At 40.6% G+C, this 23,102-nt stretch overlaps 2 protein-coding genes across 2 annotated transcripts in view; one reads left to right on the top strand and one right to left on the bottom strand.

Annotated features, from left to right (window-relative positions):
* LOC148904079 (piezo-type mechanosensitive ion channel component 2) overlaps positions 1–21,709 on the top strand; it is a 34,644-nt gene extending 12,935 nt beyond the window's left edge. Inside the window, exons 20-56 of the mRNA XM_089013747.1 lie at positions 608–640; positions 781–896; positions 1,988–2,163; positions 2,243–2,419; positions 2,653–2,817; positions 2,906–3,106; positions 3,201–3,405; positions 3,822–3,923; positions 4,020–4,185; positions 4,791–5,034; positions 6,019–6,115; positions 6,640–6,799; positions 7,027–7,116; positions 7,429–7,517; positions 7,658–7,723; positions 8,563–8,672; positions 8,759–8,879; positions 9,464–9,538; positions 9,632–9,798; positions 9,880–10,079; positions 10,678–10,836; positions 11,202–11,501; positions 11,590–11,848; positions 12,289–12,477; positions 13,314–13,503; positions 14,473–14,599; positions 15,136–15,283; positions 16,281–16,495; positions 16,564–16,722; positions 16,788–16,935; positions 17,112–17,300; positions 18,330–18,422; positions 19,038–19,207; positions 19,580–19,696; positions 19,820–19,899; positions 20,774–20,999; positions 21,090–21,709. Of these exons, the coding sequence (XP_088869873.1) occupies positions 608–640; positions 781–896; positions 1,988–2,163; positions 2,243–2,419; positions 2,653–2,817; positions 2,906–3,106; positions 3,201–3,405; positions 3,822–3,923; positions 4,020–4,185; positions 4,791–5,034; positions 6,019–6,115; positions 6,640–6,799; positions 7,027–7,116; positions 7,429–7,517; positions 7,658–7,723; positions 8,563–8,672; positions 8,759–8,879; positions 9,464–9,538; positions 9,632–9,798; positions 9,880–10,079; positions 10,678–10,836; positions 11,202–11,501; positions 11,590–11,848; positions 12,289–12,477; positions 13,314–13,503; positions 14,473–14,599; positions 15,136–15,283; positions 16,281–16,495; positions 16,564–16,722; positions 16,788–16,935; positions 17,112–17,300; positions 18,330–18,422; positions 19,038–19,207; positions 19,580–19,696; positions 19,820–19,899; positions 20,774–20,999; positions 21,090–21,342 (5,782 nt within the window). The 3' untranslated portion in view covers positions 21,343–21,709. The remainder of the gene's footprint in view (positions 1–607; positions 641–780; positions 897–1,987; positions 2,164–2,242; positions 2,420–2,652; positions 2,818–2,905; positions 3,107–3,200; positions 3,406–3,821; positions 3,924–4,019; positions 4,186–4,790; positions 5,035–6,018; positions 6,116–6,639; positions 6,800–7,026; positions 7,117–7,428; positions 7,518–7,657; positions 7,724–8,562; positions 8,673–8,758; positions 8,880–9,463; positions 9,539–9,631; positions 9,799–9,879; positions 10,080–10,677; positions 10,837–11,201; positions 11,502–11,589; positions 11,849–12,288; positions 12,478–13,313; positions 13,504–14,472; positions 14,600–15,135; positions 15,284–16,280; positions 16,496–16,563; positions 16,723–16,787; positions 16,936–17,111; positions 17,301–18,329; positions 18,423–19,037; positions 19,208–19,579; positions 19,697–19,819; positions 19,900–20,773; positions 21,000–21,089) is intronic.
* Positions 21,710–21,847: 138 nt separating this feature from the next.
* Positions 21,848–23,073, bottom strand: atp5f1e (ATP synthase F1 subunit epsilon). The gene is made up of 3 exons (XM_089013736.1): positions 22,929–23,073; positions 22,481–22,602; positions 21,848–21,986 (listed from the first exon to the last, which is right to left on the bottom strand). Coding segments are annotated over exons 1-3 (156 nt in total). The 5' UTR covers positions 22,961–23,073; the 3' UTR covers positions 21,848–21,984.
* Positions 23,074–23,102: the final 29 nt, after the last annotated feature.

Below are 23,102 nucleotides of genomic sequence, written 5' to 3'. Positions count from 1 at the left end.
ATATTAGAAGGAAAACACATAAATGACGCAATGGTGAATCGTTGTGTGTTGCACCAAGACTACTATTTGATATTCTCTGACACAAATTCCCAGAAGACAAATCAGCCCATTTCCAACGGAGCTTGGGCACCATCTTTTGCATTTCTGTCCAGATGCCATTGATGGCTCGAATTGATACGGGAGGACTCCTTTAATCGATTGCAAACATTTATGCTTTCCTCTTCAGAACTATTTGAATCATATTCATAACTGGATGAGTAACAAGAAAGCATCTTCTCGAATCTGAAGCCATTGTTTTGATTCTCGAGCAAGGCAAGACGTCTTGGCGTGACGTCATGAACAAGGGGGCGGGACCTTCTGAAACTGGCCATTTCCGGTTTCATTTTGAAGTCGTTTTTGGACACTTTTAGGTCATTTTTATTAGTGTTTTCATTTGACTAAAAATATCAGTGTGCGTGTTTTGGATGTGTACAGGATATAGCTATTTAAATTAATTAACTACACTATCGCAAGTGTTAAAAGAGGCAAATTTTGAATTATTTTTTGACTGATGATTGCAATATATCTCTGTCTCTGTCTTTCTTTATCTCACCTCTTCTCTTTGTAGTGTTAAACAAGGCATTGAAAAGCTCCGATTAAGGTAAGCATCGGAAAACTGAAACTTGCGGAAAGCTTTTGAGCAACTTTGAAGAAATTTTTCTTCAAAGGTGTTGGTACTTTCCAATTTTTCCAACCTTCATGGTGTTCAGTTTTGTTTATGATTATTATTTTTTCTTTCAGACTTCAGAAGGAGAACATAAGCAGTGGGAAAAGCCAAGAGACTTTGGATAACATAGAACTCTCGATGAGCTCAGAAGCAGGTGGTGAGGAAGGACAGAAAGAGATGAAGGAAGAAGGTAACACTATTTGCTTCATTCTGCAAGCTTCTTTTCCAAAATCCAAATAAAACTGGAGGGGAGAGGATTTTATCAATGTGAAGCATTTTGAGTTGGATTTTCGTATATGATAAAGCTGCATTGATTGATTGATGGAAATGGTTTGGAAAATTAACTGATTATTTTTGGTGCTTTGTTATTACTGTTTAACGGTCAACCAACACCATTTTTGTGTTTCCTATCTGACATCAGAAAAACGTTTTATAGCATCTAAAATACCTAAAACACACAGGCTGATATTTTTAGTGAAATGCAAAACACCAATAATAATGAGTTCAAGTGTTCCAAAACTACTTCAAAATGACCTCGGAAATGGCGAGTTTCAGAAGGTCCCGCCCCCTTGTTTGTGATGTCACGCCAGGACGTCTTGCCTTGCTCGAGAGTCTCGAATCAAAACGATGGCTTCAGATTGGGAGAAGATGCTTTCTTGTTACTCATCCACTTATGAATATGATTCAAATAGTTCTGAAGAGGAAAGCATAAATGTTTGCAATCGATTAAAGAAGTCCTTCTGGATCAATCCGAGCCGTCAGGAATCCAATGTAGCGTCCCAGAAAATGCACAAGATGGCGACCAAGCTCAGTTGGAAATGGGATGAGTTGTCTGCTGGGAATTTGTGTCAACTAGTATCAAATAGTAGTCTTGGTGCAACACACAATGATTTACCACCGCGTTATTTATGTGTTTTCCTTCTAATTTTGCCATCAACACAGATCAACACAAAGTTTTCAGACCAAACAAAGTACCGCAAAATGCATTGTGTGTCACTTTCTCGGTCAGCGGCGTTCCCTCCGTGACGTCACGTCAGGAATCGTCACCAACTCAAAAACATGACTTCCTGAATATTCAGCGCAAGTCTTAAAACGTAAAACATAGCTATATGCGGTGGAATCTTATTAAAATACACTCAGTAGAAGTAATTTGAAGCCATTTTACAAATGATGGACACAACTTGTCCGGAGGCGTCGGTTGTCCTTTTAAAGGTTGGTGTTCTTACAATAATTTTGGTTCCTACATCAGCTTCACTGTCAGATTTTTTTTCTTCCTCTCAGACAGTATGACCAGCAGTGGTGATGACAAGTGGATCGTGATTGTGAACCGAGCGAGCCTGCTGCTAATACAGGCTGTTTTAGGCCTGCAAAAACTACAGGAGCTGAGTTGGAGACTCATGGAGCTTCATGGTTTCAAAGTAGTGTCTTCCGGCATCATCTGGGTGTCCTTGAAAGAGGTGGAGTACGAACAAAAGGCCACTACATAAACAACTGTTTTAAGGTTCTGATCTTTTTTTCCACTGTCCATCTTGACAGGTTTCTCTCATGAACTTTCTCTTCCTGGTTCTGTGGGTCTTTGCGATCCCATTTCAAAGGTTACGGCCCACGGCATCCAGCGTGTCGGCCGTGTGGGCCTGTGTCATGGTGGTGTGCAAGATGTTTTACCAACTGAAAGTCATCAAACCACTCGATTACTCCTCCAATTGCACATCAGTGAGTGCCTCTGTTGCTTGTTGATGATGTAGTTGTACTTTACACCGTTGATCAAGTCTTTTTTTTGAGAACATGAAGGTCAGTGAATAAATAAATACATGAACTCAAAGCTTTTTTTGAAGAAATCGGCCACCTAAGATAAGATGTACCATTCTTCCTTTTTCTTCCTTTTTCTACCATATTTTAAAAAGAAACAACCTATAATTTTCAATTTGCCAATTTTCCTGTTTCAGAAACTGCTCTCATCTAACTCCTCGAGCCTGGAGCTTGGAATGGAAATGAGGGGGAACATCATGGAGCTGCTGAAGAGATCCGTCCTCTACGTGGAGCCCGTGGATCCCATCTACTGGTGTGGCGCTCTTCTCAAGTGTGAAGGAAGAATTCTTCCTTGCCTCAGGGTAGGATTACATGTGCTACAAGAACATTCACGCACAATTCATGTTGTTTCTCAATCTCACCCTATGTGTCCCAATACTTGCTTGTTAGAACCATCTGATGGTGTTGGGTCTGCTGGCATTTGAAGCGACTGTCCATCGGCACCAGGTCTATTTCCGTCTCCATAACAACCTGAAACCGCCACCCTTCGGCATTCTCTTCCACGGGATCACCAGGCAGCACTTGGACCATGGCATCCGTCCCTGCATGAAATACTTTGTCAATTTCTTCTTCTACAAATTTGGCCTCGAGGTGAACTTTCAGTTTGGTGACAAGTAGTGTCCTTATTGATCCATTTCAGTTCAATCTCTAACATTTTCATCTTTCGTGTATTGCCGTCTTTCAGATGAGTTTAATTGTGGCGGTGAATGTGATTGGTCAGAGGATGGATTTCTACGCCTCGCTTCACTCTGTCGCTTTGATTGCTGTTGTGTCGCGGCGACGCAGGAAGGCGATCGGGGAGGTGTGGCCGAAATACTGCTGCTTCACAGCGGGCCTCATAGTATTGCAGTACTTAATCTGCATCGGGATCCCTCCTGCTCTGTGTGTTGGTATGGTTGAATTTCTGAAGACAATTAAATAGGCAGAGACGCAAGGTTTCAGACATAGCAAAATCTCAACAGAATCCAAGTGGATCTGTTTTTGACAATAGAATTGGACATCCATTGATTGGTAGATGTTATGTACAATAATAATGGTGTCATTGCACTCCCTGCTGTTTCCTTGGCAACTTGGCAAGTTGGATAAGTTCAAAAATCAGTAATGTAAAATAATACAAGACAAATTATACAATGAATCATGTTTATTTGATAGTACGTGACTGTGAATTGTAGTTTGTCTATGTCGATCGCTACCCAAGAAGTCAGATTGAATCGTCTCCATTTAACACATGACACTGATTCCACAAGCTCCGTAGAACGTGGAAAAATGGATGAATGATCATTTGTGTTGTTTTTTGATTCTATAGACTACCCTTGGAGGACCGCACTTCAACCTTTGACCTCAAATATCATCAAATGGTTTTATATGCCAGATTTTGCCATGAGTCCCAATCCCTTGTTCATATTCTGTGAGTATATTGACAAGAAAATGTATCTAAAATAGAAAAAGTGGAAGTTATTTTGCCTCATGTACATTCCCATCTCTCTCCGGTTCCTCTATGCAGACGACCATCTGTTGCTGCTGTGCTCCTCCTTGCAGTGGCAGGTGTTTGAGGAGGAAAATCGTGCAGCGGTACGACTGCTGGCCGGAGACAACGTGGAGATAAGCCGCAGTCTTGACCCCAGCTCCTGCAACCAGTTCATACCTGTGGATAACTTCCTTCACTGCAGGTCTGGAATAGCTGGAAATTGCAATGGAGTACAGTGAGACCTCAACTTACAAACACCTTATCTTACAAACTTTTCGTCTTAAGAACCTCTAATTTATGAAAATTAAACCTTATAATAAGCACTATTTTCATAATACACACCCACCACGGCTGGCGGAGTGATCTTCGGCGGAAGCACATGACCGAACAGCGCTCCAGCCGGCGCTACTTTGCACACCGCCTCTCATTGAATGCACACGTCGATCGCCTACTTGGAGCTTTTTGCTGATAATTTTACTATGATGGGACCGAAAAAAAACACCACAGGCTCGTGTCTGTGTATTTCCTTCATTACAATACAATAGCACATTTATTATACATAGAATAAGGTATGTTGTGTGTAGTTTTAAGGCTTATTTGGTTAAAAACTATATTTTATGGAAACCCGGGAACGGATTATTCCAATTTTAATGGTTTCCTATGGGAAATTCATTTTTGAGATACACACTTTTCACCTTACACACTCTGTCTGGGAACCAATTAAGTTCGTAAGTTGAGGTCTCACTGTATTAGGATATGTGCTGGGGAAAAAAGAATGAAGATAACAAGAAAATAAATTGTGCACAGGTCTTACCTTGACATGGTTAAGGTTTTCGTGTTCAGCTATTTCTTTTGGCTAGTGCTGTGCCTCATCTTCATCACGGGCACCACACGCATCAACATCTTTTGTATGGGCTACCTGGTGGCCTGCTTCTACTTCATGTTGTTTGGAAGCAGTGTGCTAATGCAGCCCGTCAAATACATCGTGCGCTTGTGGGACTGGCTCATTGGCTACACCTGCTTTGTGATCGCTATGAAGAATCTCCTTTCTGTAAGTCCACTGACATTATCGTACACCATGTTGCAAAAACAAATAGCACTGTGCACGCCTGCTGTTAACTCATTCACTGCCAGACGATGTGTAAATATGTGTCCACTGCAGTGCCAGGATTTTGGTCATTTTCACTGAAGTTGCACAGAATATTGAGTTTTAGGACTACATAAACGTTCAATGCTACTTTAGATTCTCTTCGTTCATCAGAAAAAAAGTGTATTTTGAGCTGAATTGGCTTTAGAGTTATCTGCATTGAAAGTGGGGGTAGCTGTACAAACGCAAATGATGCCCCATTGTGAGAGGCAAAAACATTGCCAGAGGTCTGACCAAAGCTTCAAACGCACCCCCCGCCCCCCCACAACAAATGACAAAACCCCAAAAATTTGGGAATTTAGTAAGAATGTTCCATCATTTTAGAGGGATCACCATGAATGGTCTAATTTATTGGAACACATTGTCATTCTCCAGAAACAGGAAGTGAAAACTAAAAGAAATACATATAGAGTTGTTCTCCAATTTTGCATGCAGGAATCTTTGTGCATTTATCAGGATGAGCATTTTGAAAGACAGACAAATACAGTTGGGTTAATTTGCTCATACCACAATTGTCCAAAATGATAAGATAAATACTAAATGGATAACAAACAATGTGTTAGTACAACCCTTACCGAACGTGAGACATGTATCAATAGATATGTCTATGTTGTTGCATTTCTGGATGCAATGTGACATGGCTTCTGTTGGGTTAAATCTTCATCTGCTAGATACAATCATCAATATTTATTATTAGACTGAAACATGATAGCTTAAGGTTTTAACTGAGCTTAATACATGTATACTAACTAACATATACAAATAACTAAACTACGTCCATATATGGACTTACTAACTGATAAGAATAAGTAGAAATGAAAGAACATGGGATGTTTTTAGGATGTGTATATAACTAGTTCTAACAGCTTCTTTAATTTCTCTCTTTAGCTCGGCTCCTGCGCCTACTTGGGCAGCCTGTTGAAAAATGGATGTTGGCTAATTCAGGCCTTCAGTATGTTCTGCACCATAAAAGGCTACGATGTCCGTGAGTGTCAATTGAACTTGATGTCTCTATATTTAACTGTGCGTCATTAACAAATATTCTGTCTAAAATTCTGTCTATTATGTCTAAAAAACAATGTCCTCGTGTGAGAATAGCACCAACCAAAACAGCCTTATTTAACTTGAATAAAAAGTGACTTTTAGGTCGAATGTAGGACTTCCATTTCGAGGTTCTGTGGAACTAATGTACATCTATACTGTATATGGCCTGAAGGATTGTGATGGTGTGGAAATGCCACGATTCCTGTTAAGATGACTTTGACTGTGGTAAAGGATTAAAACAATGATTTAATTGTATATCCATTGAGAGCAGCACTGTAAAATAATGATTTCCAGATCCATTTTAATGCCCTCGCAGTGGTGACTCTTTTGGCCCGCTTCAATGTAAGTTAATTGAGAAACCCTCCAGCTCCCACACAACCACAATAACAGAAATTGAAAATGAATGTATTTATTTCCAATAATGGTATAATGTAATCTTAATATTGTTCTTTTTGTGTTTTTCAGCCGAGCCGGATGACGAGTGCGAGTTGCCCGAAGGCGAGGCTGGCATCGTGTGGGATGCAATCTGTTTCACTGTCCTATTAGCACAGAGAAGGGTCTTTCTCAGCTACTACTTCCTCTATGTGGTGGCTGACCTCAAGTCTGCCAAAATACTGGCCTCCAGGTCTGATAATAAGAATCAGATTTATCATAATAAACTCAGAATATTTGAACAAGAAGGTTTTTGAATTGTTATGGTCTTGCGTAAATCAAAATTAACAAACTTTGTGACAAATGGTTGTCACTGTTTGTGTTCATTAACTTAACTACAGCATAGATTTTTTTTCGTTTGAACGAACATTAACATTTACTGTATCTTCTTTTTCCAAAATGTCTCTCTTGACCTCTTAGGGGTGCTGAGTTGTTTGAGGCTAAAGTGAAAAAGCAAGTTGCAGCCCGGTTGGAGATGGAGAAGAAATCTGTGGAGACACTGAAGAAACAGTAAGACATATATATAGCCACATATACCAATCAAAGTGTTTTCTCCATCCTCCTGAATAGACTTTATGGATTAAAGTAAAGTATGCCTCTAGTCAATTTATTAATTTAATGCAGGAAGTGACTAAACCCTAGATGACTACATCTTAATTTTTATCGACTAAGATGTTTTACACATTTGTATGTGGCTCCTTCCGCGTTTGGGAAACTTACAAATCCTTCCTGTTGCTGCAATGGCCTGGTTGTCCAGTACTTTTGTATATATACTAAATGTTACAAACAAAACACTTGTAAACTTTCCGCACCCGCCTGTAGGATGGAGAAGATCAAATCCAAGCAGAAGAGTCGCCCAACACCAGAAGACAAAGAGAGGCTTGCACTCGATCAGAAGCCAAAGACACTCGGTATCGGACAATAATGAATGATATTGTTTTCAGATACATATCATGGGTCACATGCGTCCTCATGAATGCTTGTCACACAACAACTAAACTGGCGTTTGCAAATATGAATCGATATGCACAGACTGATCACTGTCTTTCAGATGAAGAGGAAAATGAAAAGAGGGATGCGGGAAAATGGTGGAAGCCTTGGGTCTCACGGCCTGGAGGTAAATGATATGCCACACAAACAGATGTTTTGATTAATTTGATGCTTGGAATTCAACCTACACCTATGAATTGCATGTTGTTGGGTTAGTAAATGACTTTTAAATTGTCTATAAGTGAAAATGTGAATGGTGGCTTGTCTGTATGTACCCCAGCGAGTGAGTGACGATAGAGAAAATGGTTGATCTAAAACAGTGGTTCTTAACCTGTGACATTCCCCATAGGCTCTGTGGGTAATTCCCCACAGGTTAAGAACCACTGATCTAAAAATAAAGCTAAGATAATGGGGATATTGTCTGTGTGTCAGAGATATGACAATCAGACACTGTGGACAGAGACTCAGAACCAGAAAGATTGTCCCTCCTGCCGGCAGGAAGCGTAGTCATCTATGACATACGTCTGAATTCTGCGCCCCTCTGCCAAGCTATTTATTGAGAATACATGCAAATTAAAGTGATACATTAGTAAAACATATTTTTTTTTATTAGAATACCACGCCTCTGGACGTTCTGAGCACCAACAGCTGTAAGCAATAAAACATTGTGTTTCCCATAAACTGATAAATTTGTAACCTGACTAATGACCTCTTCCTGTGAAAGGGAGTTTAAAGTCCTAAATTACCCCTGTGATAAAGACTTCCCCAAGTCGTAAATGACTCCTGTGAAGCTGACCGTTTAACTTGCTGTGTCCGTTGACCTGAATGACCCCAGGTTGCCCGTGCTACACTTGTGTATTGAGTCACAAGTGTTGACTAAGCATACAACAGCATGCAACTTTTAAATATGATGACTTCTTATTCTCTAATCTCTATCACTGTGTGACACTGTTCTACATCACACAGTGGAAAACAACTGTGGCTATCACCTGTTTGAGAGTGACAGTGAAGATGAGGAAGAGGAGGATCCAGAGAAGAAAAAGGAGGAACCCCCAAAGAAGAAATCTGCTTTTCAGGTTTGTTGAAGCTAGAAGAGAACAGAAAAAAACAACCTCATGTCAAAAGCTCCTCAACAGTTATGTTTTTTTATGCATATTCTTAGCTGGCTTACAATGCCTGGGTCACCAGCTCTAAAGCAGCTTTGATGGACCTGAGCAGAGAGAAGAGACGAATGAAGAAAGAGCAGAAGAAGAGAGAAAAGAGAGAGCTTAAGGCACAACAGAGTGAGGAGTTGGGGCACACAAATGGGAGGACTTGTTATTAGGACTAGCCATGATTAATTAAATAATGAATTAATTTCCAAACTAACGTTCGTTTGGCAAGTTGCATACTCGGCACGGCAGCCAATCAGAAGCCTGTTTCGTGCTTCGGACTATACCGTGACTGTAAAGTGTAATTGAGAGTTTTGAAAGGCGCTTAGAAAGAGCAGTCCACGTGACTTTTAGCAGACAACGCAACGCAAACATTGCATTGTGCACCATGACGACAAATGACAACTGGAGCAAAATTTTCAGCAAGGGATATTTACCATAAATTAAGCCAGGGAGCATTTGTGGTAGGTACTTCCTTAATTTAAAAAAAATCCTCTATACTTCGCAACAATGTTTTTTTGGTGATTAGTCTTACTGTGTTTCAAGTTGTGAAAAATGGGGCAGGCAACTTTATGGCCGGGCAGGCAACTTTATGGCCGGGCAGGCAACTTTTCAGAGTTGTCTGCCATGGTGTCCGCTAATTTTTTGTCATGAGTTTCAGACACTGTAATATTACAATAAAAATATGGTAAAATGCGGCAAATATTTTCTTCTAGGTGTTGATCGAATTGACTCAAGTGAGGATGAACTTGAGGAAACCACAGCCAGAGAGGAAGGCCAAGAAGATAAAGGTAATAAGACGTGACTCAGCTGACAGTTTTTTTTTCTTCCATTTAACTAGATATAAACAAAGACGATGTCTAAATGTGCACTTTTCTTCCCAGAAAACATTTTTCAGCGCTTCATTAGCACTTTGAAATTCGTCTTTGCGTTCCTGCAGTCGCTTCTCGATGACCTCACTCAGGGTCTCAATTCCTTCTGCAAAGATAACCTGGACATTTCCAAAGTGTTGCTTTTTGAGAGAGCATTACTTAGCCAGCAGCAAAAGAAGGTGAGAGGACACAAGACGACACATGGAAAATAACATTTCAACACGCCGTTTCTCTTTTTCAATCTCACACTCACTCTGCAGGGCAAAGAGGTGAGCCAACAGAGCGTGAAGAAGTATTATGAGAACTGGTTATCCCGTCAGAACACATCATCCTCTCATGGAAACCTAGAAGACATTCTAACTCCTACCTCACCACCAGCTGCTCCGCCTATCTCTCGCCATGCCTATGCCAAACTCAAGAGCCAGGCCTCCAAGTTGTCCTGGGCTAGCAGCATCTCAAGGTGCGGTGTCTCCACACACACTCCTAACCTGAGATTCTTAAAGGACAACCGACACCATTTTTTTGTTTCCTAACTGACATCAGAAAAACGTTTTATAGCATCTAAAATACCCAAAACGCGCAGTATGATATTTTTAGTCAAATGCAAAACACCAATAAAAATAACTTAAAATGTCCAAACACTACTTCAAATTCAACCCGGAAGTGGACAGTTTCAGAAGGTTGTTCGTGACGTCACACCAAGACGTCTTGCCTTGCTCGAGAATCAAAACAATGGCTTCAGATTCGGAGAAGATGCTTTCTTGTTACTCATCCAGTTATGAATATGATTCAAATAGTTCCGAAGAGGAAAGCATAAATGTTTCCAATCGATTAAAGAAGTAATTCCGTGTCATTTTGAGGCATCTGGATGAAATGTAGCGTCCCAGAAAATGCACAAGATGGCGCCAAAGCTCCGTTGGAAATGGGCTGATTTGTCTGCTTGGAATTAGTGTCAACTAGAATCAAATCGTAATCTTTGTGCAACACACAACCATTCACCATTGCGTTATTTGTGTGTTTTCAACTTCAATTTGCCTTTCCCATTTTTGGCCTGTCAGCTGTATGACAGAGGAAACCATGCTGGGCTCCCGGCAGCCAACCCAGGAGGAGCTCGATGAACCTCCAGTTACAGCGGCTGCCACCCATCTCAGAAAGAGACTCCTAAAATCTGCTAATGTTGACTGGAGCTCTTATGATGCTGATGATGTCTCACCGAGGTGAGAATGGAAGGCCTGTGGCATTGCTTCTCTGGGTGGCGCAAAACCAAAATATACATACAGTGATACCTTGGCTTACGAACTTAATTGGTTCCCACACAGAGTCTGTAAGGCGAAAAGTGTGTATCCCAAAAATTAATTTCCCATGGGAAACCATTAAAATGAGAATAATCCGTGTATGAAAAAAAAGTTTGGATGCCAAGGTAAATTTTTCATAAATGTAATGTTTGTAAACCGAAAAGTTCGTAACCCGAGGTATCACTGTATCGAAATAAGTGGTCGAAGGCATGATTAGCCCACGACTTCCAAAAAAGTCCATACTACAGTCACAACTGCTACAAAAATACTTTTATTTTCTCCGGCAGCTGCCATGACGCAAACTCCATTGAAAAAGAATTGGATGTAGAAGAAGATGAACATGAAAAACGGTGTGAGCAAGAGGAATCTGATGAAATGGAGCAACAACAAGATGAAGGCACAGAGTGGGCGGAGCTAGATAATGAACGACAGCAAATTCAGGAAGATGCTTCCCCAGAGTACCCAGAATGCACTTCCCTTTCCTTCAAGGACGAAATCACAGAAATAAGTATGGATGGCTCTGATTTCCCAAAACCATTAAGTCAGGAAACCAGGAACCTCACTGCTAGCGAGTTGCTGCTCAACAAGTCAGTCAACGCAAGAATAGCGCATCACAAGCTAATACTGCTATTTAGAGTTGTTCGTGTTTTCACCTCTCTTCACTCCTTCACACAGATTTTTTGAGAATGATGAGATCTCAGACTCGGACAAGTTTTTCCTGACACTTCCGAGGCCACTGAAGCTGATCTTTGCCCTCTACCACACAATCATGTCGAAATCAGAGATGATGTGCTACTTTGTCATCATCCTCAATCATATTGTGTCAGCGTCGCTGCTCTCCCTCATCCTGCCCATCCTCATCTTCATGTGGGCCATGCTGTCTGTGCCACGGCCAACCAAACGCTTCTGGATGACAGCAATCATCTACACTGAGGTACTCTCTTAAAAGGACAACCCACGTCTACGGACAAGTTGTGTCCATAATTTGTAAAATGGCTTCAAATTACTTCTACTGAAAAATGAATGGCTCTCTGTGTCTTTGTGTTGTCATGTTATTTGCTATTTACTTTTTTTGTTGTTACGTCTGTGTAAGCTCTCAGTCGTACAGGAGTGGTCCATCGATGAGAAGGTTTCTTCAGCCGTCATCTGTACAAAAGTGAAGGTTTTCGGACGTTTCGCCTCCTATCCAAGAGGCTTTTTTGTTGTTTTTTTTTTTTTTACTTTAAGATGGCGCCGCGAGAGTGGCTGCCTTTGTTTTCTTCTTCTTTCTTTCCTTTCCTCTTCTTTTCATAACTTTGCTGCTGTGAAATGTACATTTCTCCACTGCGAGACAAATAAAGGCACATCCAATGAATCTACCCATGTTTCTTTCAGCTCAATGTGGTGGTGAAGTACTTCTTCCAGTTTGGATTCTTCCCTTGGACCACCTCTGCTTACCGAGGCATCAACGCTGAACGTCCCTTTGCCCTGCCCAACATTATCGGAGTGGAGAAGAAGGACGGCTATGTCCTCTTTGACCTCATTCAACTGCTTGCTCTGTTCTTCCATCGCTCTATTCTCAAGGTGAACATAAATAAGTTTATACCATGTGTGCTTTTTGTCTCTGTTTGCAGCTGGACGTTCTAAGCAACAACAGCTGTAAGCAATAAAACATAGATATTTTAATTGGTTGTCTTTTCCACGAACTGATAAATTTGTAACCTGGCTAATGAGCTCTTCCTGTGAGGGAGTTTCAAGTCCTAAATTACTCCTGTGACTAAGGCGTTTCCCAAGTCCTAATTTTTTTGCCGCGGGCCACATTGTAGTTATGGTTTCCTCTCGAGGGCCGTTATGAATTTGGGGAACCCATTAGAATGTTTAAATCCTTTCAAATATTACATATAGAACACAGCAAATTAATGAATAACTCGTTTTCAAATCTGAAGTCAAGAATAATGACTTTTATTGTGGTTGACATCCAAAAATATGAAATTTTGGCTCAGATTTTAGCAATCATCATGGAATTTAACAAGTTTGATTTGCGTCGCGGGCCGAAAAAAATGATGTGGCGGGCAGGATTTGGCCCGCGGGCCTTGACTTTGACACCTGTGTCCTAGATGAAGATGACAGGTTAACAGACTTCTTCTTTTCCTTTCGGCTTTTCGCCACAGCGAACAGGCTATGTATGTTTAATTCAGATTATCCCCGTGCCATCTGCGCCTTCACTGTGGGCCTATTGTTCGGTTGGCCAGCTAAGCATGGGACTTTTAAATATGATAACTTCTATTCTGTCTAATCTCTATCAATAACTCAGTTAATTTCCTAATTACATGATTTGAAAAGTAACTAAGTTATTTTTAAACGCCAAGTGCTCAGTAAAATAATAGTATCATACTGTACTTGTGTCCATGACTGCGCAGTGTCACGGGCTGTGGGACAACAAGGAAGTGGAGATGCCCGATTTCTTCAAGAAGTTAAAGAAGAAAGTGGACAAGAAGAAACTTACAGGAGCAGAAAAGGAGAAACAAACACGCCGACTCAAATTCCTCCCCCTCCAGTCATCCACCACATCCATCTTTCAGAAGCTGAAGAGAGCAAATTCTGCAGATGGTGAACACACTGCTGAAAATCTGTTGGCCTTTTGACAGGAAGTAATTTATACTTGCAGTGGAATTGTTACTGCGTCATCAGAAGCAACTCACTTTTCCACGCTTTTGATTGTCACATTAAAGGACAACCGACGTCCCCGGACAAGTTGTGTCCATAATTTGTAAAATGGCTTTAAATGACTTCTACTGAGCGTATTTTAATAATAATTTCCACCACATATAGCTATATTTTACGTTTTAAGACTTGCGCTGAGTATTCCGGAAGTCTTGTTTTTGAGTTGGTGACGAGTCCGTACGAGACGTCACTAAAGGAACGCCCCAGACCGAAAAAAGGACACATTGTAGCAGTCCTTCCATTACGTCAATGCATTTTGCTGTACTTTGTTTGGTCTAAAAACTTTGTGTAGCACCAAAAAGCTACTTTTCCCGCCCCCAGATACCTCAAAATGGCACGGAATAAATTCTTTAATCGATTGCAAACATGTATGCTTTCCTCTTCAGAACTATTTGAATCATATTCATAACTGGATGTGTAACAAGAAAGCATATTCTCCGAATCTGAAGCCATTGTTTTGATTCTCCAGCAAGGAAAGACGTCCTGGTGTGACGTCACGAACTGGGGGCGGGACTTTCTGAAAATGCCCAATTCGCAGTTCAATTTATTTGCAGATTTTGGACACTTTGAGTCATTTTTATTGGTGTTTTGCATTTGACTAAAAATATCATACTGCGTGTTTAGGATATTTTAAATTCTATAAAATGTTTTTCTGATGTCAGTTTGGAAACAAAAAAGTGATGTCGGTTGTCCTTTAAATGTAAAAAGGAGTTCACCTCGATTACCTGTACTTTTTGGTTCACAACATTTGTTTTTATTTTAATACATGAATATTAGTGAATCTTTGTATCTCTGCTCTCTGTTAATTTTCTTCCCATAATGATTGATTGATTGATTGATTGATTTTTGAATCAGTCAAGCCCAAGAGGCAGAACAGCAAGAAAAGACGAGGTCGGCAAAAAACACCACTGACCAAGAGGCAGAGGACCAGGCAGCTGATCAGAGCAAAAATGCTCCAGGTTAAAACCACCATTATTGAAGTGTGAGTTTGAAAAAAATAATGCTTTTAGCTTTTTGGGAAATTGGATCTTCTATTCTTTTCCTCCAGGACTTGGTCTTCAGATTGATCACACATTGGAATTACTAAAATTGCAAGGCCGCCTTTCCAATGTGTCACACTGCAAATCGACTCCATTTTATTGTAGAATCACTTTGAAAGAGAATGAAAGCACAGGCGTGTAAAACACATGAGCCAAACAAGGCCCACGCTGTGTTGTTTACCATAAAGTAGATGCCAGTTAATCACATTGCTGCATTAATTTAGCTTGTTTTTAAAATCTGTTATGTCATTTAAATGATTTTGAGGGGAAATGTGGATAATTTAAAGGATATCATAAAACAAAGTTAAATGTATTTTATTTGAAACTTAGATTTCATAACTATCATTTAATTCCTTCCTAATAGTAATTAATGTGACATTTGATATTTTATTTTGAAATTTCTATTTTAAATGTAATGTATAGCCTGGCCCATTGTCATCAAATGATGTCATGTATTATTTGTTTTCTTTTGTTTCAGGGCCCTTCACATCTACTTACCCATCAGGCAATTTTTCTATGACATCATCCATCCAGATTATAGTCCTGTGTGTGACGTCTACGCCCTCATGTTTCTCATTGATGTCGTTAACTTCATCGTGACCATATATGGATACTGGGCCTTTGGGGTAAATCACAGTCATACACATTACTCGGAAAATATTCACCTATATTTTTTTGTCACTTTAGAATAGAGCTCTTTAATAGTTACATCGCTCAATATTGATTACATTCAGCCGTCAAAGGACAACCGACGTCTCCGGACAAGTTGTGTCCATAATTTGTAAAATGGCTTCAAATGACTTCTACTGACCGTATTTTACAAAGATTCCACCGCATATAGCTATATTTTACCTTTTAAGACTGGTGCTGAATCTTCCGGAAGTCTTGTTTTTGAGTTGGTGATGAGTCCGTACGTGACGTCACTGAAGGAACGCCCCTGACCGAAAAAAGGACACATTGTGGCAGTCCTTCCATCACGTCAATGCATTTGGCTGTTCTGCAAACTTCGTGTAGCACCAAAAAAGACGCAGAAGAGGGCGACAAAGCTCCATGTAAGGAATTAATCAGCCTGTGGAAACGGGCTGATTAATTCCTCACACGGAGCTTGGTCGCCATTATCTGCCTCTTTTTTGGTGATACATTTCCCCCCCCTATTGCCTCAAAATGGCACGGAATCTCCTCTTCAGAACTATTTGAATCATATTCATAACTGGATGTGTAACAAGAAAGCATCTTCTCAGAATCTGAAGCCATTGTTTTGATTCTCGAGCAATGCAAGACGTCTTGGCGTGACGTCATGAACAAGGGGGCGGGACCTTCTGAAACTGGCCACTTCCGGGTTCAATTTGAAGTCGTTTTTAGACACTTTAAGTCATTTTTATTGGTGTTTTGCATTTGACTAAAAATATCATACTGCGTGTTTTGGGTATTTTAAATGCTATAAAATGTTTTTCTGATTTCAGTTAGGAAACAAAAAAGTGATGTCGGTTGTCCTTTAAAAAAGGCTATACTGAATACTGGCATGGAAATATTTTGCCTGTTTATTATCGTGGTCAACGTTTGCAGTGCTATAGAAGTCCATCAAATGATTGCTGACATGCGTCTGTCTGTCTGTACATGTAGAAATACTCTGCCGCGGCTGACATCACAGAGTCCCTGTCTGAGGACCAAGTCCCCGAAGCCTTCCTGGTCATGTTGCTCATCCAGTTCGGTACAATGATAGTGGACCGGGCCCTCTACCTGAAGAAGTCTCTCCTGGGAAAGTGTGTTTTCCAAGTGGTGTTGGTGTTTGGCATCCACTTTTGGATGTTCTTTATCCTACCAGGGGTCACCGAGAGGTAAGATTTCATGTCTTCATTTGGAATAATGAACAACCACTGATATAACCCTTGTGTTGTGCACACAGGAGATTCAACCGTAACCCCGTGGCCCAGTTGTGGTACTTTGTCAAGTGTATTTACTTTGGACTATCGGCGTACCAGATCAAGTGTGGCTACCCAAATCGCATCCTGGGAAACTTCCTCACCAAGAACTTCAACTACCTCAATCTCTTCCTCTTTCAAGGGTACACGTCTAGTGCCTTGCTTCACATCACATGATATCATGATAGTTTTCTCTTGTTTGCTTCAGGTTTCGCTTGGTTCCCTTCCTGACGGAGTTAAGGGCCGTGATGGACTGGGTCTGGACCGATACCACTTTGTCCTTGTCCAGCTGGATCTGTGTGGAAGATATCTATGCCAATATATTCATCCTCAAATGCTGGAGGGAATCTGACAAAGTAACTTGAAATGATTTGCAGTAGTTTGCATTTGTTTACGGACACATGAACCAACCTCTGATTCAATTTTGAAGAATAGCAATTGCGTCAGAGAACAAAGTTTTCTAGACCATCATTTTAAAAAACCTCCTCTGTACTATTTTAATTCCTCATCAAGTGATTGATCATTGTTTCAGAAATTCCCCCACCCACCAGGACAGAAAAAGAAGAAAGTTATCAAATATGGCATGGGAGGATTTCTCATCTTTGCTCTTATCAGCATCATCTGGTTCCCACTACTCTTCATGTCTCTCATCCAATCAGCAGCCGGTGTCACAAATCAGCCTGTTGACGTCTCCATACAACTCAGCATTGCCGGCTATGAGGTCAGGAGGAATTAAGAGCTTTGTTTGACTTTCAGTGGCGCTTTTATTCCAGAAAAAGGTTACAATTATTTTTTAACAGCATTACGCAAATTGTATTTTTTGTTTACAAATGGCGGGCCGTGCATGTCATCTCTAGGCCTTCAGTCGTGCTATGTCTGAGTCAATTCACAGCTGCGAGTGTGGTGTAATTTACTTCACGTCCACTAGAGGGAGCCATTGACAGGAAACGCTGTCATTAAACTGTTTGAATTTTTACTATGAACGTGTGGATTCATGATGACCTCATTATATTGCAATATTACTTGCTATTTTTGATAGCTTCAGAGCTTTCCAATATTTCTTAATGATGTCCATCTATTCTTGAAAAGCCGGTCTTGAAAATGGCTACAACAGTAAATCTGCATCCAAATCCATTTCTTCTCCTCCTTCCGTCATTGTGGGTTGCCAAAACCGCGATTGAATCGACAACAATATATTTTCCAATACAGATTCAGTGTGCTAGCTCTGGTCAGTATGCGCGTATCACTAGCAGCTACTGATACTGTGATTAGCTTGTGACTAGCCAAGTAATAATTTACGAAAAACTCTGACGTTTCCAGCGCCTTCCAGCAGGCCTTGAATTGCCAACCCGAACTCTGATTGATTAAAGCAACTGTTTCATTGCCATTGATGTTTATGTTCCAGAGCCTGCAGAACTGATTATGAAGGTAGATTTCTAACCCTGCTAACAAATGATGGCTGAAATGTGATTGCTTAAATGCTTTCATACGAAACACATCTGGAAGCAGCACAATAAGGGAAAAGCAATGAACGAAATCTGAAAGACAATTTGGAATTATTCAATCACAATTCATGGACAAGATATAATTTAACATTAGTCTGTGATTCAGATATTTTAGGCCAGCAGAGAAGGCCTTGCAAGACCTGACGGCTCACCACTGGTTGCTACTCCAACCGGTGAAAGAATAATTGAATTGGCGGTCGGAAGTGTATTATCATCGGTCACTCCCTCTGTTTGTGTGTTTGTAGCCTCTGTTCACCATGAGCGCCCAGGAGCAGAACTTGGTTTCATACTCAGAAGCAGAATTCAACCGACTCACCAAAATCTATGCAACCTACCCAGTGAGATGATCTTCTCGAAGTCTTCTTGTGAATATATAACCAGCAGTCTTAGCATTGTTATTATATTTATGTGGCATCAAGCCCTTAGGTTCCAGGATAATGTCTATACTCTTTTTTTCCCCTATGATGTGATTTAAAGGACAACCGATGCCTCCGGACAAATTGTGTCCATAATTTGTAAAATGGCTTCAAATGACTTCTACTGAGCGTATTGTACAAAGATTCCACCGCATAAAGCTATATTTTACGTTTTAAGACTGGCGCTGAATATTCAGGAAGTCTTGTTTTTGAGTTGGTGACGAGTCCTCATGGTACGTCACTGAAGGAACGCCCCTGACCGAAAAAAGGACACATTGTAGCAGTCTTTCCATCACGTCAATGCATTTTGCTGTACTTTGTTTGGTCTGAAAACCTCGTGTAGCACCAAAAAGAGGCAGAAGAGGGCGACGTTTTTCAAAACGTTTTCAGTTAGGAAACAAAAAAGTGATGTCGGTTGTCCTTTGAATGACAATGCTAAACTCTTCATTTGTTGTGGTTGTCAGTTCCATTGCAGTGTATCACACACTGAGCACAATTTCTAAACGTGTGGTCATATATTTATTCTCTCTCTTCAAGTCTGCTATGCAGTTCATCATGAACTATGAGGCGGAAGACATTATTATTGCAAAGATCAAGAGTGATGCCAGTCTGCTTTGGAGCATTAGCCCTGCCAGTCGACAGGCCATGATTGAAGAACTCAGCAACTCCCCTCATTTACACATGACGCTACGCTGGACACTGCTCAGGTCCGGCTGACCGTGATTCCCAACCCCTACGCCTTGGCATGTTAGTTGCATGTGGTAACAATCCCGTAAGAGTGCTTTGATACCTTTTTGTACAAAAAATAATATATAGTGATGTAAGATTCTGTTTTTCTTGAACTCAAATGATATCTGCAATACATGCTGGTCTCGTTCATACTATCCGGAAATTAATTTCCTCACTGGATCACCACGATTTGCATGGATCACCTATTTTGGTTTCAAAATGGTGAACATCATCCAAATTGTACTCTTTTTCATGCCTGTTTTATTATGATTCCAATTCCCCGAGGGCAAATTCAGCTATGATGGTGCTAGAATCTATTTAGCTTAAAAAAATATCATCTTCTGTTTTAGAAATGCCTCCATATCAATGAATGCTCAGACGGTGGGAGAACACACGATGAAGTTTGAGGACAAGGCCTTGAAGGAAGGAATAGTCCACATGCTCAAAGGCAATAGCAGCCAACACGTGTAAGTCAAGGTCTAAGTGTCAGTGTTTTTCATTTACAAGCACAAGAGTCACATGCAACCCTTTACATTGGTATTTTGTAAATGAAATGGAATATAACTCTTAATTTTTCTCTGTCCTGATAGGATTATTAACTCTCTGCTGCCCAGGTTTCTCAGAGGTCCCAAAGGACCAGAGTGCAAAATGGCAACCAGGATGAATGTAGGTAAGTTGATGTCTTGATAAGAGTCTGTCAGAGATATGACAGTCAGACACTGTGGACAGAGACTCGGAACCAGAAAGATCGTCCTTACTGCCGGCAGGAAACGCAGTCACCCATGACATACGTCTGAATTCTGCGCCCCTCTGCCAAGCTATTTATTGAGAGTATATGCAAATTAAAGTGATACATTAGTAAAACATAGTTTTCCTGTTTATAATACCACACCTCTGGACGTTCTGAGCACCAACAGCTGTAAGCAATAAAACATTGTGTTTTCCATGAACTGATAAGTTTGTAACCTGGCTAATGATATCTTTCTGTGATAAGGAGTTTGAAGTCCTATATTGCTCCTGTGATACGGAGGTCCCCAAGTCCTAAATTACTCCTGTGAAGCTGACCGTTTAACTTGCTGCGTCTGTTGACCTGATTGACCCCAGGTTGTCTGTGCTTCAATTGTGTATTGAGTCACAAGTGTTGACTAAGCATACAACAGCATGAAACTTTTAAATATGATAACTTTTTATTCTGTCTAATCTCTATCATAGTTTTAACAGCTTTGTTGCGAGTCAATCAGTTGGTCGTGTGTATATACATGTTTTTAAGATTACCTAAATTATCATTCATCTTCCTAAAAAGTCGACATAATCAAGTTATGTGTCATGGGGAGAATGTGTGATTTTAAAGAAATAGTGTGCTTTGATTTTTAAGTCACAATCATAATAATAATAATACATTTCATTTTTATTATCGCATGAGTGAAAAATCAAAGCATAGTACTTTCCCACAGCAAAGTACAATAAAAACAATAAACATATTGCTACACGAGTACGTTTCTGATGATTCGGCAACCACAAATCAATGTTATATTCCCACATAGGTCACACGGACCGTCCAGAACTCTTGGCTTTCTTCAAACCTCTGTCTATCAAACTGAAAAAGGTCAAACGGACGGATCGACCAACCAGAGAAGCAGACCAGTGGTGGATGGTGCAGGAGTGTACTCCAACACTTGTCTCATCTGACCACAAATGTGACAGCATTGAAATTGTGGTGTTTAGTGACAAAGTCAGTCCATCCAGTCTGGGCTTTTTGGCTGGTCATGGGTAGGTAACCTACTTGCATGGAAAATCCTCATTGTATATAAAGACCAACACTTTCACCTAGCAATGCTTCCTTTACTTCTCACTCCATAGCATCGTGGGCCTCTACATGTCAGTGGTGTTGGTGATCGGCAAGTTCGTGAGGGAGTTCTTCAACGGCATCTCACGCTCCATCATGTTTGAGGAGCTGCCATGCGTAGACCGTGTCCTCAAGCTGTGCACGGATATCTTTGTGGTTCGCGAGACCGGAGAGATGGAGTTGGAAGAGACTCTTGTAGAGAAGCTCATCTTCCTTTACAGATCCCCTGAGACCATGATCAAGATGACCAGAGAGAAGAATAGCTAGACAGGCCAACTTTCTGTTCTTTCATCGACACACTTTCGCATTTGTTGCGGAAAACTTGACAACTGTTGCTGCACTCAAGTAGAAAAATTTGGGATATCTATGTGTTGACTGTTGATAACAATGTGGGACTTGCACATAGCAAGACAAAATGTATCCAATTACGCGTAGAAATAATTGCACACAACAAAGGTGTGGATGATCTACCAGATTCCCACTTGATTGCATGCATTTCTGATATTCTGATAGGAAATCGACTAACTAATAATCAATGACATGACTGACCGCTTTTGTTTTGTTGCTTGTTTGCCACGGGTTGTCTTGAACCAACAGAGACAAAATTGAATACCTTTTTTTAAACATGCAGGACCTTCATTCACTCCTGGTTTTGCACAAACCTTTGAACTACAAGTCTGACACAATTTTCAAAATAACATTTTGTTCCAAGTTTTCATCAGTTGTAAAACAATTTTACAAAATTAAAGAAAATAAGACACCTTTGAATGAATCTGCTTCCATATAACTTTAATTACAAATAATAGGGAAGGAATAGCCATTCTGTTGTTATCCCATCTCTTCAAGACATTACATTGTCCTCCATTTTTTCAGACACTTACAAGAAGTGGTCTACATCACAGGAACATATCCTAAAGGTGCAGAAAGGCAAATGAAATTAATACATGGAACAGAACATGAAATACAAATCCACAATTGTGACTATAGGTTGAGGCTACTTTGATTTGGGGTTTGTCAACACATTTCTAAACTCTCAAACCAGAAAACTTGAATTAGGCAGTGCCCAACACAATACGGTATCGTATTTACAACAGATGATTCATTAGGAACACATGCACAAGTTGGATCAGATCTGTGGTTAAAATAAACTTCTTACAAAATATCGTATTCTGACGAACATGAGTGTGGAAAAAAAGGAAATCCACAGTCCTCGTATAAACTAATTGCTAAATGCTTATTTCGCGCTGCTTGCGACAGTACGCAAATGCTTCTACGAGAGAACACAAGTTTTTGCCTGCAATGTCCCTTTCGGGGCTCCGTAGGAATCATTGACCGACAAACATACTGATTTTACATTGCACATTGACGAAGAGCAAGTGCTACACGTATTAAAATATTTACTTACATGCTGTTTTGGGCTTGACTACTTTGACGCTGGCTTCGGCCGCCTTCATCGCTTCGCTTTTCACTTGCGGCTTGAGGGCGGCTCGCACCGCATTGGCGCAGATTGTCGAGAAGCGGATGTAGCTGCACAGAGGACAAAGAGACACAGACGGTCAGCAACCTGCCAAAGATCAAGCTATGCACAAAACAAACATGTCAAAGGGTTGCAGCGTCTCTTAACTCATGAGCACAGCATTGCTTGAATGGCCGACATAAGAAACAATAAAAGTCAAAACACGTAATATGTGATCACGCTGACTTCAACAGCATTAGCGTGGTGGCTAACTAGCAAAGCTTCATCAAACGATTAATACTAATAGATGACAGTACAACTATTCATGCATCTGTCAATAGTTGAACCAAAAAAACGTGTGAATCATCGACTCTAATTGTGCTTTTGTTATTTTTACCTGAGTCCCGCTTGTCTCCAGTATGCGACCATCTTGTCAATCTTGTGTAGCTTCGGCGTCAAGGGCAGATCCGTCGCGTGCCAATGACGTCATGAAATGCAATCGCAAAATTCGCAATCTTTTCGCCCCGCCCCGCCCCGTGTCTGCGAACACGGATTTATGTCAGAATCTGAA

Source organism: Hippocampus bargibanti, linkage group LG01, assembly GCF_051943395.1.
Source record: "Hippocampus bargibanti isolate YZ-2025 linkage group LG01, ASM5194339v1, whole genome shotgun sequence".
Classification (NCBI taxonomy): Eukaryota; Metazoa; Chordata; class Actinopteri; order Syngnathiformes; family Syngnathidae; genus Hippocampus; species Hippocampus bargibanti.
The sequence above is the reverse complement of the archived record's forward strand: the minus strand, read 5'-3'. Positions and strand labels throughout refer to the sequence as shown.